The sequence below is a fragment of the Scyliorhinus canicula genome, chromosome 9, assembly GCF_902713615.1.
Source record: "Scyliorhinus canicula chromosome 9, sScyCan1.1, whole genome shotgun sequence".
NCBI lineage: Eukaryota > Metazoa > Chordata > Chondrichthyes > Carcharhiniformes > Scyliorhinidae > Scyliorhinus > Scyliorhinus canicula.
The window spans coordinates 164,700,865-164,723,672 of NC_052154.1; the positions used below are offsets into that span (position 1 = coordinate 164,700,865).

At 47.5% G+C, this 22,808-nt stretch overlaps 1 protein-coding gene across 1 annotated transcript; it reads left to right on the plus strand.

The window, feature by feature from the left end:
• Nucleotides 1-1,846: 1,846 nt before the first annotated feature.
• psma1 (proteasome 20S subunit alpha 1) lies at nucleotides 1,847-20,632 on the plus strand. Its single transcript, XM_038808101.1, is given in 12 exon segments — nucleotides 1,847-2,003; nucleotides 6,397-6,441; nucleotides 8,144-8,183; nucleotides 8,186-8,209; nucleotides 8,212-8,243; nucleotides 11,815-11,918; nucleotides 14,798-14,886; nucleotides 15,124-15,194; nucleotides 15,408-15,537; nucleotides 15,680-15,759; nucleotides 18,861-18,965; nucleotides 20,383-20,632. Coding segments are annotated over 12 exon segments (783 nt in total). The 5' UTR covers nucleotides 1,847-2,000; the 3' UTR covers nucleotides 20,443-20,632.
• The last annotated feature ends 2,176 nt before the right edge of the window (nucleotides 20,633-22,808 follow it).

Here is a 22,808-nt window from a genome sequence, read left to right on the forward strand (position 1 = left end):
TCAGACATTATGAATGTATGATGCGTTAATAAAAATGTTAGGTAAATGCTCCAAAAACATGAGGACAGAGTAGTGTAGAACTTGTCCTTGATCAAGAGTACCGGGACTCCAGGGATGGATAAGGATCAACGTTCAGGATCAGAGGACAGGATATAGCCCTCTCAGATGGCCACCTGCAAGGACCATCGGAATTATGGCCAACCCAGGATTCAGACAGACTCAGAGCTTGTGGTGTGTATTTGCAACCCAGATAGCTAGACACGATTGAAACCCTGCTCATTTGCATTCTAATGGCCCATTTCCCCAGAACAAAAGAACTGTCTCAGTAACCGATACAATACAGACTAATCGGTGGCCACTCCCTTTTACTTCAGGGAAGCCCAAACAGCCAAGGTCAATGACCGCTCAGGACACACCCAGTCATCAAGGCACCTGCTCCTTTATTGGCCAAAATCGAAGGCAGTGGATCGAAGCCTGTCAAATTATTGGGTCCAAGTTAAGGACCGCCCCAAAGAGCGCAAAATCCCAGAGGGATAAGAAGAGACACAGCCATGTGCTCGGTCTCTCTTGGATCCGGCCTATGCCAACCCAAGTGCAGCATAACAACCAGACAGACAAGTTCAAGACCAACGATCGCTACCAGACGGATGAGCCCAGCAGAAACAGTGCCCTTCTTCCACCCAGCCACGCAAGATCCAGACAAAGGCCTTGTCCATCTGCATAGAGCCGGTTCCCCTGAAGGTAAGTATAGGTTATTGTAGTTATATTAACTTTGTATGAACACTGGTTTGGCCTCAGTTGGAGTATTGTGCCAATCTCTTTGCAAAATTAATTTAAATCCGTCCCCAGTATGCATTTAACCATCCTCAAAGGACATTGATCCCAGCTCCATCAAAGTCCAACCGTGAACGCATCCATCTTTTCCTGGAATTACGCAAGGAATCTGCAGTCCTTATTATTGTGCCATTTCTTCCAGCCACACGTTTCTCTGTCTCATCTCATCCCTTCTGCTCTGATCCTCATTAGCGCATGGCACTGGCACAAACAAGGATCACAACTTGGAAGTCCTTCTCCAATATCCTCCTAAGCTCTTGGAACTCGACCTACAGAAACGCAAACCCTTCCTTCCTATCACAAACATTCATTTGGGGTCCAGAGTGGAAAGTGTATTTGCCCACAGTCAGCCAGCATGCTTAAGAGGGAGTTTTTGTTCATGAGACCATTGTAGATTCAGCTGCAATTAGAAATCTGGGTCAATCCTAAAACCTGTGTGCAGGTGGGTTGTATCACAGTCCAATTTTATCATGTTTTTCTTCTTATTAAAACTAATCGCAGTCCTGTGATTCTGTTCCTGCACGTTTTACAGTTATGGTCGTTGAGCCAGGGTGTCTGTTCTGGGATCTTTCCTTCCAGTTCTATCATCAACTGGGATAGTAACAAAGTACTGCCAAGACTCAGCGGCTGTGTTTTTATTGAGCACTGAGGCATATCCGGCACATTTTATCCTGGACAAGTTCCCTATAGCACAGGAGTTTCAAGCAATGGGTCCCAGTTGTCCCATCATTATTGAATTAAAATCTATCTACAGATTGTAGATTTCTTTTAGCTGAACATCCCCTCACTTCGGTTTAGTATCAACTATTGATGTATCAAGCTTGATATGCAATGCATTTTGTATCTCCTTCAGGCTGGTATCACATAGGTTTTGGACCTTTCCTCACCCTCAGACCTATAATTATTCGAATGTATATATTTGCTGTTGCCTTTTGGTTTAAAGGTGCTTGATACTTCCTTCCCCCCGTGCACCGCATTCCCTTTGCCAGGCTGTCCAGCAGGTTAGTCCCTGCTCAGCAATCTGCTGGCGGCCACTCCCCAAATGGTCACAGCCGCTTGTGCCGATGATTCGATAGTCTTCGTGTTCGCCTGGCGTCCAGGGGTGATCCATCAATCCAAGGCACCACGATCAACTTTGCGGGAGGAAGCGGCGCGGAAGCAGCAAAATGGTAGGGGGGGGGGGAGTCGCTGGCGTGTGTGGCCCTCATCCGTGGGCAAGACCCCCGGTCCCGCTCAGAGTCGCTGTTTGTCAATTTAAGCAGCGGTCTGGCAGCCGGTCGGTGTTTTCTTTTGCGCTGGTTCCTGTTCCCACCTTTTCTGCCGAGTCATGTTGCTGGAAATGGGGCCTGGCCTCCCGGGCCTCCCTCCCTCCCCCGGGGGCCTGGCTTCCACCCGGGGGCCTGGCCTCCACCCGGGGGCCTGGCCTCCTTCTTGCCCCCCCCCCCCCCCCCCCCCAGCCTGGCCTCTCTTTCCCCCCCCCGCCAAACCTGGCCTCCCCCCCCCCCCTCCAAACCTGGCCTCCCCCCCCCCCCCCCAAACCTGGCCTCCCCCGGGGCGTGGCTCCCCACCCACCCCCCCCCTAGCCTCCACCCCCCCCCCCCCCCCCCCGCCTCCACCCCCCCCCCCCCCCCCCGCCTCGCCTCCACCCCCCCCCCCGCCTAGCCTCCACCCCCCCGGGCCTGGTCTCCCCCCCCCCCCCCCCCCCCCCCCCCCCCGGCCTGGCCTGGCCTCCACCCCCCCCCCCCCCCTGGCCTCCCTCCACCCACCCCCCCCCCCGGGCCTCCACCCACCCCCCCCCCCCCCCCCCCCCCCCCCCACCCCCCCCCCCCCCCCCCCACCCCACCCCCCCCCCCCCGGGCCTCCACCCACCCCCCCCCCCCCCGGGCCTCCACCCACCCCCCCCCCCCCCCCGGGCCTCCACCCACCCCCCCCCCGGCCTCCACCCCCCCCCCCCGGCCTCCACCCACCCCCCCCCCCCGGGCCTCCACCCACCCCCCCCCGGCCTCCACCCCCCCCCCCACCCGGGCCTCCCCCCCCCCCCCCCCCGGGCCTCCACCCACCCCCCCCCCCCGGGCCTCCACCCCCCCCCCCCCCCCCGGCCTCCACCCACCCCCCCCCCCGGCCTCCACCCCCCCCCCCCCCCGGGCCTCCACCCCCCCCCCCCCGGCCTCCACCCCCCCCCCCCGGGCCTCCACCCCCCCCCCCCCCGGCCTCCACACCCCCCCCCCGGGGCCTCTCCCCCCCCCCCCGGGCCTCCACCCCCCCCCCCCCCCCCCCCGGGCCTCCACCTCCACCCCCCCCCGGGGCCTCCACTCCACCCCCCCCCCCCCCCCCGGGGCCTCCACTCCACCCCCCCCCCCCCCGGGGGCCTCCACCCCCCACCCCCCCTCCCCCGGGCCTGGCCTTTGATCGGCGGCTGTCCTGTTGTCGCTGCCGCATCGGCCTCCGCCGGTGAGCGCACGGCCCCGGGACAGGAGCAATGAATGCCCCAGATCTCTCTCACCCAGCCTCTAATTCACACAGTTAGTGAGATTTGATAATTTTAAATGGTTTGGTGTCTGTGCAGATATCACAAACACAACGTCGTGCGATTAACTGGGAGAATGAGGTTATTTTGGATCAAGGAAGTAGATGCAAATTCGTTTTGGAGATGCCCAGATTCGCCGGGGATAGGGAGAGTGGGGCCAGTTTTGATATTTGAAGGACTGCACAGAGACATATTTGGGATGTTGGGAGCACTTGTTCTGCTTCAGTGGTTTGGCACATCAGATTATTTTGGTACAACATATCCGTGGAAGTTGCAGTTGCATAGTTCTTTAGCACGTCCTTGCTGCTTGGCAATGTGATGTGGCAGTGATTGTGCTTAATATCCCACAGAAGGCAATGCTGCTGTAAATCTGAAACAGAAAATGCTGGAAATGCTCAGCAGGTTGCAGCGTAAATACTTTTTTTGGCCAAAATTATACATCCATCATAAAATTTGCCAATATGTAAAAGTTCAAGTTTGACATTACATAAAATGCTAACTGAATCAGTTTTGTTACATACATTATCTGCCATGGTTTCCAGCCCCTCAGTGGACTGTGAACAGGGGCCTCAGGCAGCCTTTCACCGGGGAGTGAAAGAGTTAAGATTTCTGGTTGATGACCTTTTATTAACAGTGAGAGAAGTATCAGATTTTATGCAGGAAAATGGGTGGAGGATGGGGAAGAAACCTGAAAGGGAATGGTGTGAAGGCAGGACAGATTAATTTAGTGGTTTTCCAGCTATGATGAAGAAATTTTCCAGGAAGTCTCTGAAATAATGTGTAAATGTAAGGCTGGAAAAGGGTGAGCTGGCTGGCATGGAATGCATGAAGAAGCATTGTGAGCAAAATGAAAATAAACACATGTTTCCTTTGAAAAATTCAGTATTTAAAAAAACGTATTATATTGTGTTATAATGGTGGGTCCTTGATTATGAACCCATTTGACAAAGGATCCGACAATCCAAAAGCTTGAACTACTGGATTAAATGGCAAAATCGATTATGGTACTGGGGTAGATATAGAAACAAAATGGACATAGAGGAGGTATAAATGGGAACAACAAAATAATTACCAACAGCTGCCACCATGAAAATAGGGTAGAGGTTATGTAAAATAGTTGAACCCAATGCTAAGTCTTGAGTAAAGTGCCGAATTGAACAGGTGTTCCTCGAGCTTCTGTTGAGCTTCATTTGAAGAGTTGTGGGAGGTCAGGGTCAAAGTGGAACCAGGGCGCAGAATTAAAATGGCATGTGACCGAAAACACAGGATTACACTTGCCATCTGAACGGCTGTTCCACAAGCCAGTCACCCAATCGTATTGTTTTTTTAATATAGAGGAGGCTGCCACTGTGAACAATGAATGCAGTGTGGATTAAAAATAATTACTATTAATCTCTGTTTCACCTGGAAGGAGCTGGATGATGGGAAGAGAGAAAGTAAAAGGAGAAGGTGGTTGCATCTAGGGGCTGGTTTAAGCTCACTGGGCCTAAATCGCTGGCTTTTAAAGCAGGCCCAGAGCACGGTTCGATTCCTGTACCAGCCTCCCGGACAGGACGCCGGAATGTGGCGACTAGGGGCTTGTCACAGTAACTTCATTGAAGCCTACTCCTGACAATACAGCGATTTTCATTTTCATCTTACTTTCAGTAGCAGATGAGGTTTTGCTGCATGTGACTGAGGAGTTGGGGCGGGAATGGTTCCTTTGTAATGTTGAATGGTGTAGGGGACAAACACAATGTGTTTCATGGTGGCATTGCGCTGGAGGTGATAGAAATGGTGAGGAATGACCTGGAGGCTGGTGGGTGGAAGCTAAGGATAAGGGAAATACTATTGTGGTTATGGGAAGGAGTGGGAGTACAAATGTTAGAAAGTGGAATGACATGCCCAACTGCAGTGGAGCTAAATACACAGGTTGAGGACCAAGAACAACATATCGGAAGCATTGGTGAGGAAGGTGGCATCATCGAGGCTGTTCCGACCAAGACTGAGGAAAGTGGTTAGAATGGAATAGAGTGTTAACAGGATGAGGAGTGGGAGGAAGTGTCGTCAAGCTGGTTGTGAGAGCCCATGAATGCGATGGATGATGCGCTGGCTCCAGAAATGGTGATCGAAAAGTAGTTGCGTTGGGAATTTGGAGTTTGGATCCCAATCTGACTTCTGAAGCAAAGTGGAGTAAACTTATCCACTGATCCTTTGTCTGCTTAGCTCTGGAGTCCGGTTAGATCCTGGTTTTCCACTTGCATTACAGCGAAAATGAAACCCTCGAGTTGTTGCTGTATATTGGTGTTAATTTAGTCATAGTCTGGATTGCTTTGGATTCTGTCGGGCAAGTAAAATGGGCCATTTTCTTTCAAGAATATTCATGTTCATATTACATAGTTATTCTTGGAAACTATATATTTTCATATGTTATGTTGTATATTTTATAGTATTGTTATTGGGATAAAGAGCTCAGAAGAATCTAAGTAATAAGGCCCGGCATGGACATTCCGCCCCTCGAGTCTGCTCCATCGTTCCATATAATCCTACCTGATTTTCTACCTCTGCTCCCCATATCCTTTAATTCCCTGAGAGATATAAAACATATCAATCGCATATTGCATATCTTCCACAATGGAGCACGACAGCCTTCTGGGGGAAGGAGTTCCTAATAATTGACTCCTCATCCTGAGACTGTTGTGCAGTTCTAGATTCCCCAGCTCGGATACAACTTCAGTGTTTACCCTGTCAGGCCCCATCAGAATGTTTTATGTATCAATAAGATCACTTCCTGTTCTTGCAGAAAGTATAGGTCCAAACCGGACCAATTGTCCTGTTCCTGTCTGGTATTGAAACTTGTACGGGGATTATCATTTGATCACTGTGAAATGTAGAAGGGAAATCTGTTATACCATCTTTGAAGAATGCTGGTGCATCCTGGTAATATTTGTGCTTCGTTGTGCTCCGTAATAACTTGATCACTATATTAGTTTGAAGATCTATATTGGTGTTCATTACATGTGTATATAAATTTGATTATTTCTTTCTTCATACAGTTCCGTAATCAATATGACCATGATGTCACAGTTTGGAGCCCGCAGGTAAGAAAGTTTTCTTTACTTTCAATTTCATTGCGATTTGCAAAGAATTCAGATTGCCAAAATCGTAGATAGAACTTGACTTGCAAAATTCTATTCTGAAGGGTAGTTTTTTAATTCATTTTGGTTCTTTCAGCTTGATACTAATATGCAATTGATACTTAATGGCGTCATCACTGATTAGCAATTTAGTATAATTAGCAACTCAATATGGTTGATAATTGACATTGCATTTAAGGCAGGACAGATCAATTTTTTAAATGAACTGTCACTTACGCAGTGAATCATTGATTATGATGCAGTGGAAATATACTTGTTTAATTTTTTAATGGCAAGTAAATAGTCACACTGAGTATACAAGAATAGGGCATTTGGCTCAACTGATGTGTTCCACCATTGATTCTCCTCACAAGCCCCCTCTCTTTCTTCATTTCACCCATTAAGCATAACCTATTTGTTTTTTGTGCTTATCTAGCTTTCCTTTAAATGCATCTGTACAATTTGCCTCAAGCTCCCCCCATGGAAGCACATTGCACATTGTGACTGCTGTTTGAGGCAAAACTTTTCATTCTCAATTCACTGTTGTGTTTATTTGGGACTAACTTGACCTCTAATTTGGACTTCCCAAAAGTGGAAACGTTTTTTTCTGTGTTCACCAATGTATGTAAGGAGATAAACTTAACATTGCGAACTGAAGAAACTGCTTGTACAATGAATTGCATTCATGTAGCCTCTTCAGGCAAATGACCCAAACCGATTTACAGGAGCCTACCGCAGCAGAAATTGACACTGAACCAGTAAATTTAGGCTGTTTGACTAAAATTTTTGTCAAAGAGATAAGTTTGAAGAAGGGGAGACAGGATATGATTGCGAATTCCACAGCTTAGAATTTGGATGGCCGATGGGCATCTATGAGCAGTGGAGGATGCAAAAAGGCCAGAGTTGGAAGAATGCAGAGTTCTTGGAAGGTTGTCGGCATTGTACCTTGTAATTCTTTTATGGTGTGCAGCAAGTGTTTTTGCATTGCTACACGCAGCAGCTTAAAGGGATCAATTGTGCACAGCCCGGATGGGCACTTTTGGCTTGCTGGACAGCTGCACAGCTTAGAAGGAACATTGGATGCGGGATGAGAGGCGATGAGTGATTGGAGAGGTGAGAATATGCATGCGTTGGACAACAGTGGGGAAGTGTTGGAGGAGGATAGTATGATGACTTTACCAAGGGCTTCAGCGTGGCCGAGAGATAAAGGAAGGATAGTGCATTAACTTACAGCACCAAAGAATGTAATTTGTAACATTGCTGAGAGGCATTTGAGCTGTGATGGGGCACATACCATAGAATCCCTATTGTGCAGAAGAAACCGTTCAGCCCATCGTGTCAATACCTGCCCTTCGAAAGAGCACTCGACCAAGGCCCACTCCCCGCCTATCCCTGTAACCCCGCACATAATCATGGCCAACCACCTAACCTGCACATCTTTGGAGAATTTCAAACATGAATTTGCAGGAAATGCTCAGGGATTTGTGAGGTTACAACTCGTTTCAGGTAACATCATTCATAATTTCAGTTTGAAGTATTCCAAACAAAATTGTATTATTCCTTAGTTGAATTGTATAATTTTCTTATAGCAATTATGTTTTGAAATAGTATATGAGTCAATACTGCCTGTACTTAATTTTCGAAAATTATGATTTTGTTGTTACAGGGGCGTATACATCAGATTGAATATGCTATGGAGGCAGTCAAACAGGTTCAGCCACTGTCGGGCTCAAGTCAAAACCCATGCTGTTCTGGTTGCTCTCAAGGTAAAATGTGGACAATACAGAAATATGAAATTATCATACCTTTCTGCAGGCGTGAAGTTATAGACAACACCTTGTACTGTTCGGCCAATAGTTTACTCCCTGAAGAGACGCATTGTACTTTTGATAGGAAGTTGTATTGAAGCCAAAACTCAGAAATGAGAAAGATCATAGAGTTTTTCCATTCTTACAGATAATGCAACAGACCCTCAAAACTGGTACAGTACAGCATAAATGCTTTTGCATATTTGTTTACAGAAGAAGACAGGAGAACACCAACACAGTTGGTTCAGCTTAATCATTAAACTTGGTGCCTCCATTTATACAAGGAAAACCAGCGAACGGCTAAGCTAGAGAATGGGGGAGAAGAGAATAAAGCCATAAAACATTTTTAAAAAATTTTGAGTACCAATTCACTTTCTTTTCCAATTAAGGGGCAATTTTAACGTGGCCAATCCACCAACCTGGCACATCTTTGGGCTGTGGGGTGAGACCCACGCAGACATGGGAGAGAATGTGCAAACTCCACAAGGACAGTGACCCAGGGCCGGGATTGAAACCCAGGTCGTCGGTCATGAGGCAGCAGTGCGAAGCACTGTGGCACCGTCCTGCCCAAAGCCATTAAAAAATGGTGCGTACCTTCATGTGTAGTGATTGCTCAGCTAGCCAATGAAAATGTAGGATAAGACTTTCGCTCTACATTCGGGCATGCACCAAAACAGACCTCTTCCAGCTCCAATTATCCAGAGGCCCCAGTGACACATGTCTTTTTCTCAGATGTGAGACCTGCGGTTGCAGGAGCCAGTCAACAATTGTTTAACCCCAATACAAAGAAAAGAAATACCAAAAAAATTTGCCAAGACAGTAGTTTCACATTTAACCACAAAACGCAACAAATCCCCCAAATCTAGTCCAGTGCCAAATGATCATTATTCCACAAACATGGAGATGGTCAACATATATTCATACAATCGGTTTAAATTGTAATTCGTTAAAATTGTTGCAGTTGGCGCCTTCGTACATACAAAAAAGAAAGGATAAAAGGATACCAAATAGATCAGAGGATTTCAGGATAACAGGATAAAGCCATGAGCACATGGCACCATGACGTATGCCTTCTACAGAACAACAGACAGAGCTACACAATAGGATCCCTTTTGGGGTAGAATGCAATCAATCAGGACGTAACTCAGCATCCCAAGAGTTCCAAGCCAGAAAGGATATTCGAGAAAACGAGAACACCAGGACACCATTTGTTCAAAATGTTATTTTGGGATTAAGAAATCCTTGCTTGTGTCCTGTGAAGGGACAGATGGATCATGTATTCTGGAAAAGACTGGGTACCTTTTTTGTCTCTGTTGTTGGTACCTCTGCTCTTGTCGGAGTAGGGGTGAAATACGTAATGGTGCATGCTCGAGCATGGTCATTTCTAAGAGTGAGGTTAGTATCTACCCTTGGCCTGCCAGCCCTATTCAGTGTGTCATTGATCCTACTTTAGCTCGATTGACGAGGTTGGGGCAGTAGTAACTCAGTATACCTGGGTCAGGTGGCGAGTATGGTGGGCAGGGGAGCAGGTGACCCTCCACCAAGGTCTCCCCATTTGAGCGTTTCTGGACTGCTCTGCTTCTTGAAATTTATTTCCTTGGGGACGCAGTATCCTTATTGGTTGCGGGGCTTGAGTGCGAGATTGAGTTTTTCGGTTTTCCTCACCCACACTGAGGTCTTATAACACCATACCAACTACCCCCATACCAAACCACTGACCCACTACCCAGCTGTGGCGCTCGTGAAGGATACCAGAAAATATATTCGCTCAGTGTAAAAGCACAGATTACAGCACTTTAAAAAAAAAAAACAAGTAAGTACTGCACAACCCTCGTCATTCAACCATCTCGGCATGATTTTCCCAGGATAACAGGCAACTCTATCGTCGAAGCAGTTCAGACTCCGAGGTGAGAGTGTTGCCTTCTGAGCACAACTGACACTGGACGTGTGTGTTGCATTACCTTCATCAACTTTTTCTCTGACTTAATTTTAAAATTCAATTTATTAGTCGAGCATGATCTGCCTTTTGAAATCTGTGCTGGCTCTCTTGAATTAAGTCAAATCTCTCAGCTGCTTGTTTTTTTACTCCCTTGATTATTGTTTCTAAAACCTCATCACACTTATACTGACCGACCTGCAGTTACTTGCACTATCCTTACAATCATTCTTGAATCAAGGGATAACATTTTCCACTCTCCAGTCTTCTGACATGTCCTATCCAACAAGCATTGAAGATTATGGAAAATACTTTGTTATTCCCCCACTCCTACTTTTTGACTACCTGGAATACAAGTCACCTGGACCAGGTGACTTATCCGCTCTAAGCATAGCCAGTCTTTCCAGTACATCCTACGAATCAATTTTCACCCTGTACTTTACCTCTGCCATTTCTGTTTTCACTGATACTTACTCTTCCTTACTAAATGCAATACAAACTATTCACGAAGTATTCCAACCTTGCCCTGCACCTCTTAAGTCTAAACCTCCTACTTACTATTTACACGTCAGGAAATATTTTTTGGTTCCCTTGATGCTGATTGCCTTCTAATCTCAAAATCTTTCTTGCCAGTCTCGTTTTACTCTTAACTTCCCCTCTCAACTTAGTGCATTTGGCCTGCTTCACATTTGAAGATTTCGTTACATGCATCATACACCCTCTTTTTTTTTGTATTTCATTATACTCTCGATCTCCCACGTCATCTAAGGTGCACTGACATTTGTTCCCGACCGTTTTCCCTTGTTGGAATGTACCTAGCACACTCCTGGAACAATATAAAGATCACCCATTGTCCTGTGCAATTTTTCTTGTTTGTGCTTGGTTCAATTTTATCCTCACTTGGTCTCACATGTCATTGAAGATGAGATTTTTTGTCTTCTACTTTAGAAGCTCCAACTTGATTGTTCCTAGCTCTTCTCCAGTACGAACCAAAACAATTTTATGTTTATCCACCAGGCAATCAGGGGAGCAAATTGCCTAAAAGCTGCCTTGTGCCACATGATCATTGTACCTTGTGTTCCGAACTCTAATCAACACTGAATGTATTACAGCTGGAGAGGGATTTGTGTAAAAATCTAATGACAATTGGGTAAATTTCACTTGTAATACTCCTAAATTTAGAAAAAATTGCTGACACTCGAATGTTTCAGCATGTGTGATGAATGTCCGATTATATCTAACCATACCCCAACTGGTGGAAACGTTCTGGAGCTTTGAGGAAAGTGAGATTATCTTGGTACCAGCCAATTCTTCCTCCAGGATTCATCTGGAGGGACAAGGCTCCTTTTCTCTCCAAAGAAGTGGCTCCAAAAACCTTTTCCACCACCACACCTCAAATCCTAAAACATCATGGGTTTCTTCATTTGGAAGATTGGGACTATCCGTGAATTTTCCTCTACCTCTATATCCTCCTCTCTAAACTATTCCCCACTTTTTTTTCATCCTCTACTCTTTCCTTCCTCCACTATGTTTCCTGCCTCCACCCTTCAGCATAAGCTTTTATTGTATTAATCTTAAGCATTTATTTTATAGAGAGCTCAGTCAGAATTGGCTGCTCACCAAAAAAAGGTCCTCCATGTTGACAATCATATTGGCATCTCCATTGCTGGTCTCACTGCTGATGCCAGGCTGTTGTGGTGAGTATCTGCAGTTGGTCAGTCCGCTACTAATTTGTTTAGCTGCAATTAGTTTATCATAGAGACATAGCTATTGAAAGCAAATGTGTCCAGAAATACGATTATGCTTTCTGAAATGGGACACTTTGAAAATTGATGGTGGTCTCAATAGTGAATTCAGATGTTGTTCCAAACATTAGCATTACATCTTTTTTAACATCTTATTATTTCCATTCCATGTCCTCTCAGATGTTGCATGTAGTTTTCCATGAAAGAGTATCATTGCCGCGCTGTCTTAGGATAAACTATCTTCTGAACAATCTTCAGGAATTTTCATCTTCGTCAACCTGATCCCCGCCCCTCAAAAGTAGTAATTTTACAAGAACAACAGGTTGATCCGCATTTTAAAGAGTAAAAAATGTTGATGTTTCAGGAAAGAACCTTGAATTAGGAATAGGTGGAGGCCATTTAGCTTTTGGGCATGCTGCCAATTGCTCACCTTTGCGCAACATCTCTCAAGTTAACAGATCTTGTGAATTTTAGATTTGAAATTATCAATTGACCGAATGACAGCTGCTATGTACTTGCTTTTTTCAGCAATCTTCCCCTTCATTTGATGTGGGTAGGGCAAAAAATATAGAGGTGCATCACTGTGAAATTCATGGTGGTGGCAGGATGGAGGTGGAAGTGGGGTGGGGAAGAGGAGGAGGTTGGGGGGGAGGAGGAGGAGGTGTTGGGGGGGAGGAGGAGGAGGAGGTTGGGGGGGAGGAGGAGGAGGAGGTTGGGGGGGGGGAGGAGGAGGTGTTGGGGGGGAGGAGGAGGAGGTGTTGGGGGGGAGGAGGAAGAGGTTGGGGGGGGAGAAGGAGGAGGTTGGGGGGGAGGAGGAGGAGGTGTTGGGGGGGGAGGAGGAGGAGGTTGGGGGGGGAGGAGGAGGAGGTGTTGGGGGGAGGAGGAGGAGGTGTTGGGGGGGAGGAGGAGGAGGAGGTTGGGGGGGAGGAGGAGGAGGTGTTGGGGGGGAGGAGGAGGAGGAGGTTGGGGGGGAGGAGGAGGAGGAGGTTGGGGGGGGAGGAGGAGGAGGTGTTGGGGGGGAGGAGGAGGAGGTGTTGGGGGGGAGGAGGAGGAGGTTGGGGGGGAGGTGGTGGGGAGGAGGTGTGGGAGGAGGGGGGAGGAGGAGGTGGAGGAGGGGGGAGGAGGAGGTGGGGGTGGGGGGAGGAGGAGGAGGAGGGGGTGGGGGGGGAGGAGGAGGTGGTGGGGGGGGGGGAGGAGGTGGGGGGAGGAGGCAGTGGTGGGGGAGGGGGTGGGAGGTGGGGGGGAGGGGGAGGAGGTGGGGAGGGGGGGGGGGGGAGGAGGAGATGGGGGAGGGGGTGGGGGGGAGGAGGAGGAGGTGGTGGGGAGGGGGAGGAGGTGGGGTGGGAGGAGGAGGAGGTGGGGAGGGGGGGAGGAGGTGGGGTGGGAGGAGGAGGAGGTGGGGATGGGGGGAGGAGGTGGGGTGGGAGGAGGAGGAGGTGGTGGGGGAGGAGGAGGAGGTGGGGGAGGAGGTTGGGAGGAGGAGGTGGGGGAGGGGTTGGGGGGAGGAGGAGGGGGTGGGGGGAGGGTGTGGGGGGGGGTGAGGTGGGGGGGGTGGGGAGGAGGAGGGGGGGGGGGTGAGGAGGAGGTGGGGGGGAGGGGGTGGGAGGAGGAGGAGGTGGGGGTGGGGAGGAGGAAGTGGGGGGGAGGAGGAAGTGGGGGGGAGGTGGGGTGGGGAGGAGGAAGTGGGGGAGAGGAGGAGGTGGGGGGGGGGTGGGGGGAGGAGTTGGGGGGAGGGGGTGGAGGAGGTGGGGGAGGAGGAGGAGGTGGGGGAGGAGGAGGAGGAGGAGGAGGTGGGGGAGGAGGAGGAGGTGGGGGAGGAGGAGGAGGTGGGGGGGGAGGAGGAGGTGGGGGGGAGGAGGAGGTGGGGGGGAGGAGGAGGTGGGGGGGAGGAGGAGGAGGGGTGAGGATGAGGAGGAGATGTGGGGGGGGAGGAGGAGGTGGAGGGGAGGAGGTGGGGGGGTGGGGAGGAGGAAGTGGGGGGGAGGAGGTGGGGGGGAGGAGGAGGAGGTGGGGGGGGAGGAGGTGGGGGGAGGAGGAGGAGGTGGGGGGGAGGAGGAGGAGGTGGGGGGGAGGAGGAGGAGATGGGGAGGAGGAGGAGGTGTGGGTGAGGATGAGGAGGAGGTGGAGGGAGGAGGAGGTGGAGGGGAGGAGGTGGAGGGGAGGAGGTGGAGGGGAGGAGGTGGAGGGGAGGAGGTGGAGGGGAGGAGGTGGAGGGGAGGAGGTGGAGGGGAGGAGGTGGAGGGGAGGAGGTGGGGGGGAGGAGGTGGGGGGGGGTGGGGGTGGGGCGGGTGGGGGGAGGAGGAGGAGATGGGGGAGGAGGAGGGGGTGTGGGTGAGGATGAGGAGGAGGTGTGGGGAGGAGGAGGTGGGGGGGGGTGGGGAGGAGGAAGTGGAGGGGAGGAGGTGGGGGGGTGGGGAGGAGGAAGTGGGGGGAGGAGGTGGGGCGGGTGGGAGGAGGAGGTGGGGGGAGGAGGAGGTGGGGGGCGAGGATGTGGTGGGGGGAGGAGGAGGAGGTGGGGGGGGGTGAGGGGGAGGGGGAGGGGGAGGGGGAGGGGGAGGAGGAGGAGGAGGAGGGGGAGGAGGAGGAGGAGGAGGAGGAGGAGGAGGAAGGAGGAGAGTGTGTGGACCAGAAGACTAGTGGTGAAGAGGTGGATGGGGGTTGAAACAAAATACCAGAGGAGCACTTGATGATGAATCACATTGTATTTCTGTGCATAAAACAGTTGCATATGACTCTTGCTGATCAGTAACTTTTCTAAGTGCATCGTTAATACTTAATTTACATCCATGCTTATGATTTGTAATGCCTCCACCCCTTGCTTTTTGTGACAGCAACTTCATGCGTCAGGAGTGTTTGGACTCGAGGTTTGTGTTTGACAGGCCACTGCCAGTATCACGTCTTGTGAGCCTGATTGGAAGCAGTATCCTTTGAAGAACAAAACGCAGCTTTTCTGTCTGTGAAATAAATTTAAACTTTTTTTTTTAATGCATAGCTAGCACCAAAATTACCAAAATCTTTCTGCAAATTTTGAGTTGAGGACTTTGTTCCTGACTTGCTATGAACCCTTGTCTTTTATGCAAAACAAATTAATATTCAAAATTGTCTAATTTTGTGTTTGGTTGAGAAGCGTGATGATTCTTTAACCACATTTATCAAGAAACTCAAATTCCAACACAACGATATGGAAGGAGACCATATGGCGTGGGATTACTTATTGCTGGTTATGATGTAAGTTCTCTCATATATTTTAAGAAGATTAAACAAGCTGGATTAATCCCTGTCCAGAGTGAGACCTGATTTTGTATGAGTGCTATATTTAATATATATGGTGTGTTATATTTTATATACATATATATATTGGAAAATTTATACTGCAATGTCTTAGAATGGTCCTTCTGTGTCAGCCTGTCCGATTAAACCCATTTTTCATATCATCTGAAGGATATCGGCCCTCACATTTTCCAAACCTGCCCATCGGCCAACTACTTTGATTGTAAGGCCATGTCGATTGGTGCCCGTTCACAGTCTGCGCGAACATACCTGGAGAGACGTATGGAAGAATTCCAGGATTGTAAGTTTGACAAATTGCATGTTGTGTTTCTCGAGTGTGTCATATTTTTACTGACCATTGTTCTAACTGTTCCCTTTTCCTTCCACAACACCCCCACCCCACTGACTCACCGGCTCCGATCTCACTGGCTCGTCCTCGCCAGGTAATTTGAATGAATTAGTGAAACATGGTCTGCGTGCATTGAGGGAAACACTCCCCGCTGAACAGGATCTTACCACAAAGGTATTATTTTACTTTGTTATACTGAAGTGTTTTGAGTGTCATGCTGAAGTTTCTGGTGTAACACAAACCAGTATACTATATAAAAACTGTGGTGAAGTATATATCACATGACATTAAATGTGCACACACTATGGAGTGACTAAACAATATTTCCGCTGCCATGACTGCTCTGGAAGAGATACGGACTGTGTTAAGATTTATGATCTGCTGTGCAGGCATTGCCATGAGCTATATGGCAACTGTCAGAGGAGGAAGGGAGGAGACAATTAACATGCAATCCCTTTCTGCCCAAGCTGATTGTGATTGACTCATCCATATATGTTGCCGGTAAATGGAAACGCAACCCCAATTTCCTCATTCTGCAACTGTACCTCTTTTCCTGGCCATCTCCATTTACGTTTGGCCAGAATGCAAAAAGAAAAGCCACTGTGAAATTAATTTTCCAAACCAAATTTATGAATCAAATCATGCCATTTTTTCATACAAACATCAATTAATCATGCTTGTACTTCACTATTGTGCCTGTTTTCTGTGTTTACCTGTTCTCGTGTTCCCATACAGTTCTACACCAGTGGCTGCAGCATGATTGGTAGAAGGCTGTTTGCTTTGTAGGGGATATTCCAAATGGCCTTGCAGGGTGGCCTTGAGTGCCTTTGACCTTAGGAGGCCTGGCTTTGGACTGTACCATCTCTCCATGAGCAGCAGCAGTCTGGGTTGTTTGCCAGCCTCGCTGGCTGGCTGACGGGCAACAGCAGGGAGCTGGTGGGAGATAAATACTGTCAATCTGAAAGAAGACCGCAGTTTCATACTTCATGGTGTCCCTGTTAATCCTCCCGGGTGTTACTTCAGCAATCCTGGTAATGTGTTGGAGGACAGATTGATGGACTGCTTTGGTACCTTTTAAATTCCTTTGAACAATGGCATCCATAAGTATATGGCAGAAGTCTGAGCTTGTTTGACCTCCAGTAGGGCATTTGGACATTGGGAGGCTTCTGCTTGTACTGCATTTGAAGCTGAGACATTGGCCATCAGACCGTGTACCATGGTTGAGTCTACAAGTGTGCTACTGGAGTTAGCCATCAGTTGCACATTTGAAAGTGTGAGCTTCGACTCTCAGGAAAGCCCCTATGTCATGGTGGTGGACCCGTTCATGCTCCTTGATATTGGTTGCAGGCATTTTGACAGGCCTGCCTATGCACCAAGCATTTAATTGTATATACTGTTCGCCTTTAGGTTGCCCTATCAAGGCGGAGATGGTTATGTCACTGGGCTAGTAATCCAGAGGTCCAGGTTAATGTTCTGGCGATAAGGGTTCACATCCCACCAGGGCAACTGGCAGAGTTTAAATTGAAGAGGTAGTCTTCGTAATGGTAAACCATTGTTAAAAATCCACCTGGTTCACTAATGTCCTTCAGGGAAGGGAAACCGCCAGTCTTACCTGCCTTGGCCTACATGTGACTCCAGACCCAACGCAGTGTGGTTGACTCTTACGGCTGTATGGCAAGCCACCTGATTCAAAGGATGGGCAACAAACGCTGGCCTTGCTGCCAGGGGCATCCACCTCCCATAAAATAATACATTTTTAAAAAAGTCCTCTTTTGAATTTGCTGCAGCAGAATTTGTGTCATCTCATCCTCCAGTGAATTGGCCCCTGTGCCAGCTGCAGGCCACTCTTGCTCATGTTTCACCAAGTGCAAGTTACACCTCTTAGCTAGCTTTTAACATAGGCAAAGTGTCAGTATCTGAGCAAGTGGCTATAAGTGTAAGAGCGAGTGAGTGCTCCTTCACTGTCTTCCTGTTCTTCCACCTCCTGCTGTTCCCCTCGTGCCTGACCAGGTTGCAGTTCTTGGGTGTCATTTTTTTTTACCTCATTCTGTGCCAGCAATTATTGTCCATTCCTTTTTAAAAATAAATTTAGAGTACCCAATTCATTTTTTTTTTCCAATTAAGGGGCAATTTAGCTTGGCGAATCCACCTAGCCTGCACTTCTTTGGTTTGTGGGGTGAAACCCACGTGAACACAGGGAGAATGTGCAAACTCCACACAGAGAGTGACCCAGAGCCGGGATCGAACCTGGGACCTCAGCGCCGTGAGGTAGCAATGCTACCCACTGCACCACCGTGCTGCCTATTATTGTCCATCCCTAATTGCCCTTGAACTTGCTAGGCAATTTCAGAGGACAGTTAAGAATCAACCACATTGCTGTGGATCTGGGGTCAAATGTAGACAATCAGCAATATTTCACTTAATTTTTATTGAATTAAAATTTTTAAAAATCCATGGCGGGATTTAAACCAGGGACCCCCAGACCATTGCACTGGATCTCAACGACGAGTCAAGTACCATTATGCCATTGTCTCTCATGGAAGGAGAAAGCCATAAAGCTAGGGTTGTGGTGCGGGACAGGATAAAAAGCAAGAGGTACATGCTTTCACTAGCTGCTGCTTTTGATTCAGAAGTGATTGTGGAATGAGTGAGTGGTTGCGGAATGATGTGAGGAGGATTGGATATAGACAGAAAGAGACAGATTGTGTGTGTGGGCACTTTTGTTTGGGTGATGTGGCTGTCATAATTGGATACTTTGCTATGAGATGTTAGTGCAGGGGTGGGCAAACTTTTCCGTGCAAGGGCCGCATTCAGAAATTCACAATTCACAAAGGGCCGCATAGTATATTAAGTAAAATAATTACGTCACCCGGTTATGATTCTGGGCGCCTCATATAGAACATAGAACAGTACAGCACAGAACAGGCCCTTCGGCCCTCGACGTTGTGCCAAGCAATGATCACCCTACTCAAGTCAACGTATCCACCCTATACCAGTAAGTAACCCAACAGCCCCCCCACCCATTAACCTTTAAAAAAAAATTAAAAAAAAAAAAAAAAAATTTTGTTTTAAAACAAATTTTTTTTTTTTTTTTTTTTAATGACTTGGTGGGCCGCAGAAATACCTTTGGCGGGCCGCATGCGGCCCGCGGGCCGTAGTTTGCCCACCCCTGTGTTAGTGTGACATTTGCAACAGTGCAATTATTGAGATCATTGTTCAGACTAATGTGCAACTTTATTCTAAATATTGGTATTTTCTGTTGCTTTTCCTGTCAGAATGTCTCAATCGGAATTGTGGGCAAAGACATTGATTTCACCATTTATGATGACAATGATGTTGCATCATTTTTGGAAGGCTTGGAAGAAAGACCTCAGAGAAAGGTATATGTGGAAGAAAAAAGCAAATTACTGCGGATGCTGGAATCTGACATCAAAGAGAAAATGCTGGAAAATCTCAGCAGGTCTGGCAGCACCTGTAGGGAGCAAAAAGAGCTAACGTTTTGCGACCAGATGACCCTTTGTCAAAGCTGTCCTGCCCCACCGAACTTATTAGCTCTTACCATGACTCCATCCTCACTCCTCTGGTCCATTCCCTCCCCACCTACATCCGAGATGCCTCTGCTGCCCTGCGCCATATTGACAGCTTCCAGTTCATGGCCCCTAACCGCATCCTATTCACCATGGATGTGCAATCTCTTTACACCTCCATCCCACCAGGATGGCATGAGAGCAGAGCTTTGACAAAGGGTCATCTGTTGCTTCCAGACCTGCTGAGATTTTCCAGCATTTTCACTTTGGTATATGTGGAAGATATTCTTGATGTAAGATGCAAGAATTTAGTTGCAACAATCTTATAAATTACTGTGCTTCATTCTGTCAATTTTGGTCAGCCAGTTGCCTGACACTTGCAGAAACCTGTCAAAGGGGCAGCATGGTGGCACAGTGGTTAGCACTGCTACCTCACACCGCTGAGGACCCAGGTTCGATCTCAGTCCTGGGTCACTGTCAGTGTGGAGTTTGCACATTCTCCCCGTGCCTGCATAGATCTCACATCTCACAAAAAGATGTGCATGGTAGGTGGATTGGCCACACTAAATTGCCCCTTAATTGCAAAAAAAGAATTGGATACTCTAAATTTCTTTTTTTTAAACTTGTCACCAATCATATTCCAAATGCTAAGTCAAACTGCTGGGGTTTACCAGTTGACTTGGGGTTTCTCTTTACCTGCTATAGAATTATATTTCTTTCCATAGGGATACCTACCACTTTTCTAAACTCTGACATCTTGGGCACAAGTAAGCAAGAGGTTTGGAGTTCCCTTAAGTATGCATAGAATATTGCTGGAGTTTAATTGGCTAAAATGTCTCGGCTTATCAGCATAAAACATTTGTACGTTACTTGGATCACTTTGTCTTCAAATGACACTGGTATGCAGGAATTTCTTGAAGCAGGCAAGATGGCCTCCTTCTGGTTCCACCAGTTGAGTCAGTTTGCCTGGTCAAATTCCATTAGTATCTTGAATGTTAGCAACCTGTTTGTTTCAGGCTTACATTTGAGTTTTCTACAGAAGCTTGATTGCTCCGGTCTCCGATTAACTGTTGTGGAGTTGCACCCCTTTTGATCCTGTTTATTTAAAAATGTAGTGGTAAATTTGATGACTACAGATTTGTTTCATCATAATTGTAGGCCGGTAGACCTGAGGGGCCTGATTTTAATCTTCTCTTCATCAAGGATACTAATTCAAGTTGAACTGCATTTTCTTTTGTGACTTCATTAATCTCATGAAAATGTCTTACAGGCACCTCCAGCTGATGACACAGCTCCATGTGACAAACCAGAAGAACCAATGGAGCATTAATCTGTTGAACTTTCACCTTGTGCTTTGTGACTACATTTGCAGCACAGCAGAGGCAGGGCATTTGAGACAGCTTATATTTCAGTCAAGCAGGGGTAAAATACTAGAATTGGTTATTTTCTATAAAGATTTTGTAGCTTATCAAATAAACAACTGTAAAACCAATAAATCCTTCATGTATTCCCAAAATCTAGAAATTTGTTGTTTATTGAGATGAAATGCCTTGACGCTTGGCATGGCAATTTATACAAATCGATGGGTTGAATGGCCTTCTGCACTACAAGGATTCTATGAATTCAAGTCAATGCCTTTAAGTTTATTGAATTGACTGATTATAGACCGTAAAACTGGTACAATTGGATAAGGCACTCCTGAGCGAGGGAAGTAAAAAGTCAGCAGAGTTTCTGTTCTTAACTACTGGCCTTTGGCCACTGACACAAGATAGCAATTTTTGATTCAGATCAGGACAATATCAGATTATTTTAATAAATAATTTAGAGTACTCGATGCTTTTTTACCAATGAAGGGACAATTTAGCTATTCTACCTGTTCACCTACCCTGCTCATCTTTGGGTTGTAGGGATGAAACCCACGCAGACACTGGGAGATGCAAACCACAAGGACAGTGACCCAGGGCCGGGATCGAACCCGGGTCCTTGGCGCCCTGAGGCTTTCAAATTCTTAAGAGATGAACTGTGGTCTGTTATCACTCACTAATCCCTCATGAAATCCAAATCTACTGAAGACTTCTAACCTCTCAATCATCTTTTCTGATGAAGTTGACTTCATTATGTCAACTTCTGACCACTTTGAGCACGACTGTGACTAAGGACATGTGTCCTTCAAAAGGTTCTGCGTAGTCATTATGTACCTGTTGCCAAACCTCTTGTAGCCATTCCTAAGGATGCAGCGGTGCTAACGGTGGCAGGTTTCACATCTTTATGAATAACGTTCCGTCCTCTATTTCTGCAACCAATCCAGACCACCAGAAATAGCTCCTCACTATCTCTTTCATTCTCGCAATAGCCCTCATAATTTGTCCAACACTCATTTTCTCAATGATGGCGAATGATCACTCTGAGTCCCTAAAGAAGATATAATTATAAAGTTGACTCCAATCTCCTCGGGCAGTACGGTTTCCTGTCAGATTTTGATTCTGCGATCTTGCCTCATCGGATCATTCCGCGTATACTTTCTTTACTTGTCCTGAATTGATAGGTGTCCTATCTACCTGAAGCACAGTGGTTAGCACTGTTGCTTCACAGCACCAGGGACCTGGGATCGATTCCCGGCTTAGTCACTGACTGTGGAGTCTTCACATTCTTCCTGTGTCTGCGTGGATTTCCTCCGGGTGCTCCGGTTTCCTCCCACAATTCGCGAAAGATGTGCTGTAAGGTAATTTGGATATTCTGAATTCTCCCTCCGTGGAACCGAACAGGCGCCGGCTGGAATGTGGCGACTCGGGGCTTTTCACGGTAACTTTATTGCAGTGTCAATGTAAGCCTATTTGTGACACTAACATTGATTATTATTATTTGATTTATTTATTGTCATGTGTACTGAGGTACAGTGAAAAGGAAAAGTTGTTCTGCTTACAGTCCTGGCAGATTGCTCGATACATAAATACATACAGCATACTATAAATAATGATAGAACATACTATAATGACGGTTACAAAAAATTGAAATCCAGCTTCAGCCTATTGTATTTTGTGCCATATGTCAGCCAGGATGCGGGGGTGCTGGTCAGATTCCCTTGCAGTTTGCCTCATTTTGCTCAGTAGTGGTATTGGAGAAATACTCTCCAATCAGCTCTCCAATCTCTTTCGCTCCTGTTGCATAGCCCAGGCCCAGTCAAGCTGGTCAGCTGCCACATTGCGCAGGCCTCACTCCCCTCCCCGATCCGCACAGCTTCAAGTTCAAAATAGAAGATACTTTCAAACCACTTGCTGGTGAACTTTTTGGTAGTGGTAAATGAGAAAGTCCATCTGCATTACAATGAAGACTTGATTTTTGATGGTACAGGTGTGCGTGGCCAAAAACAGTTCCTATTCCATACAAGTGGAATCTCTTTACGACAAAGATAATTCCTGAAGGGCACCACGGTGGCGCAGTGGGTTTGCCCTGCAGCCTCACGGCGCCGAGGTCCCAAGTTCGATCCCGGCTCTGGGTCACTGTCCGTGTGGAGTTTGCACATTCTCCCCGTGTTTGCGTGGGTTTCGCCCCCACAACCCAAAGATGTGCAGGCTAGGTGGATTGGCCATGCTAAAATTGCCCCTTAATTGGAAAAAATGAATTGGGTAGTCTAAATTTATTTTTTAAAAATTAAAAAAAAAAGAATTCCTGAGGCTTTTCTTTGGATTTCTGCAT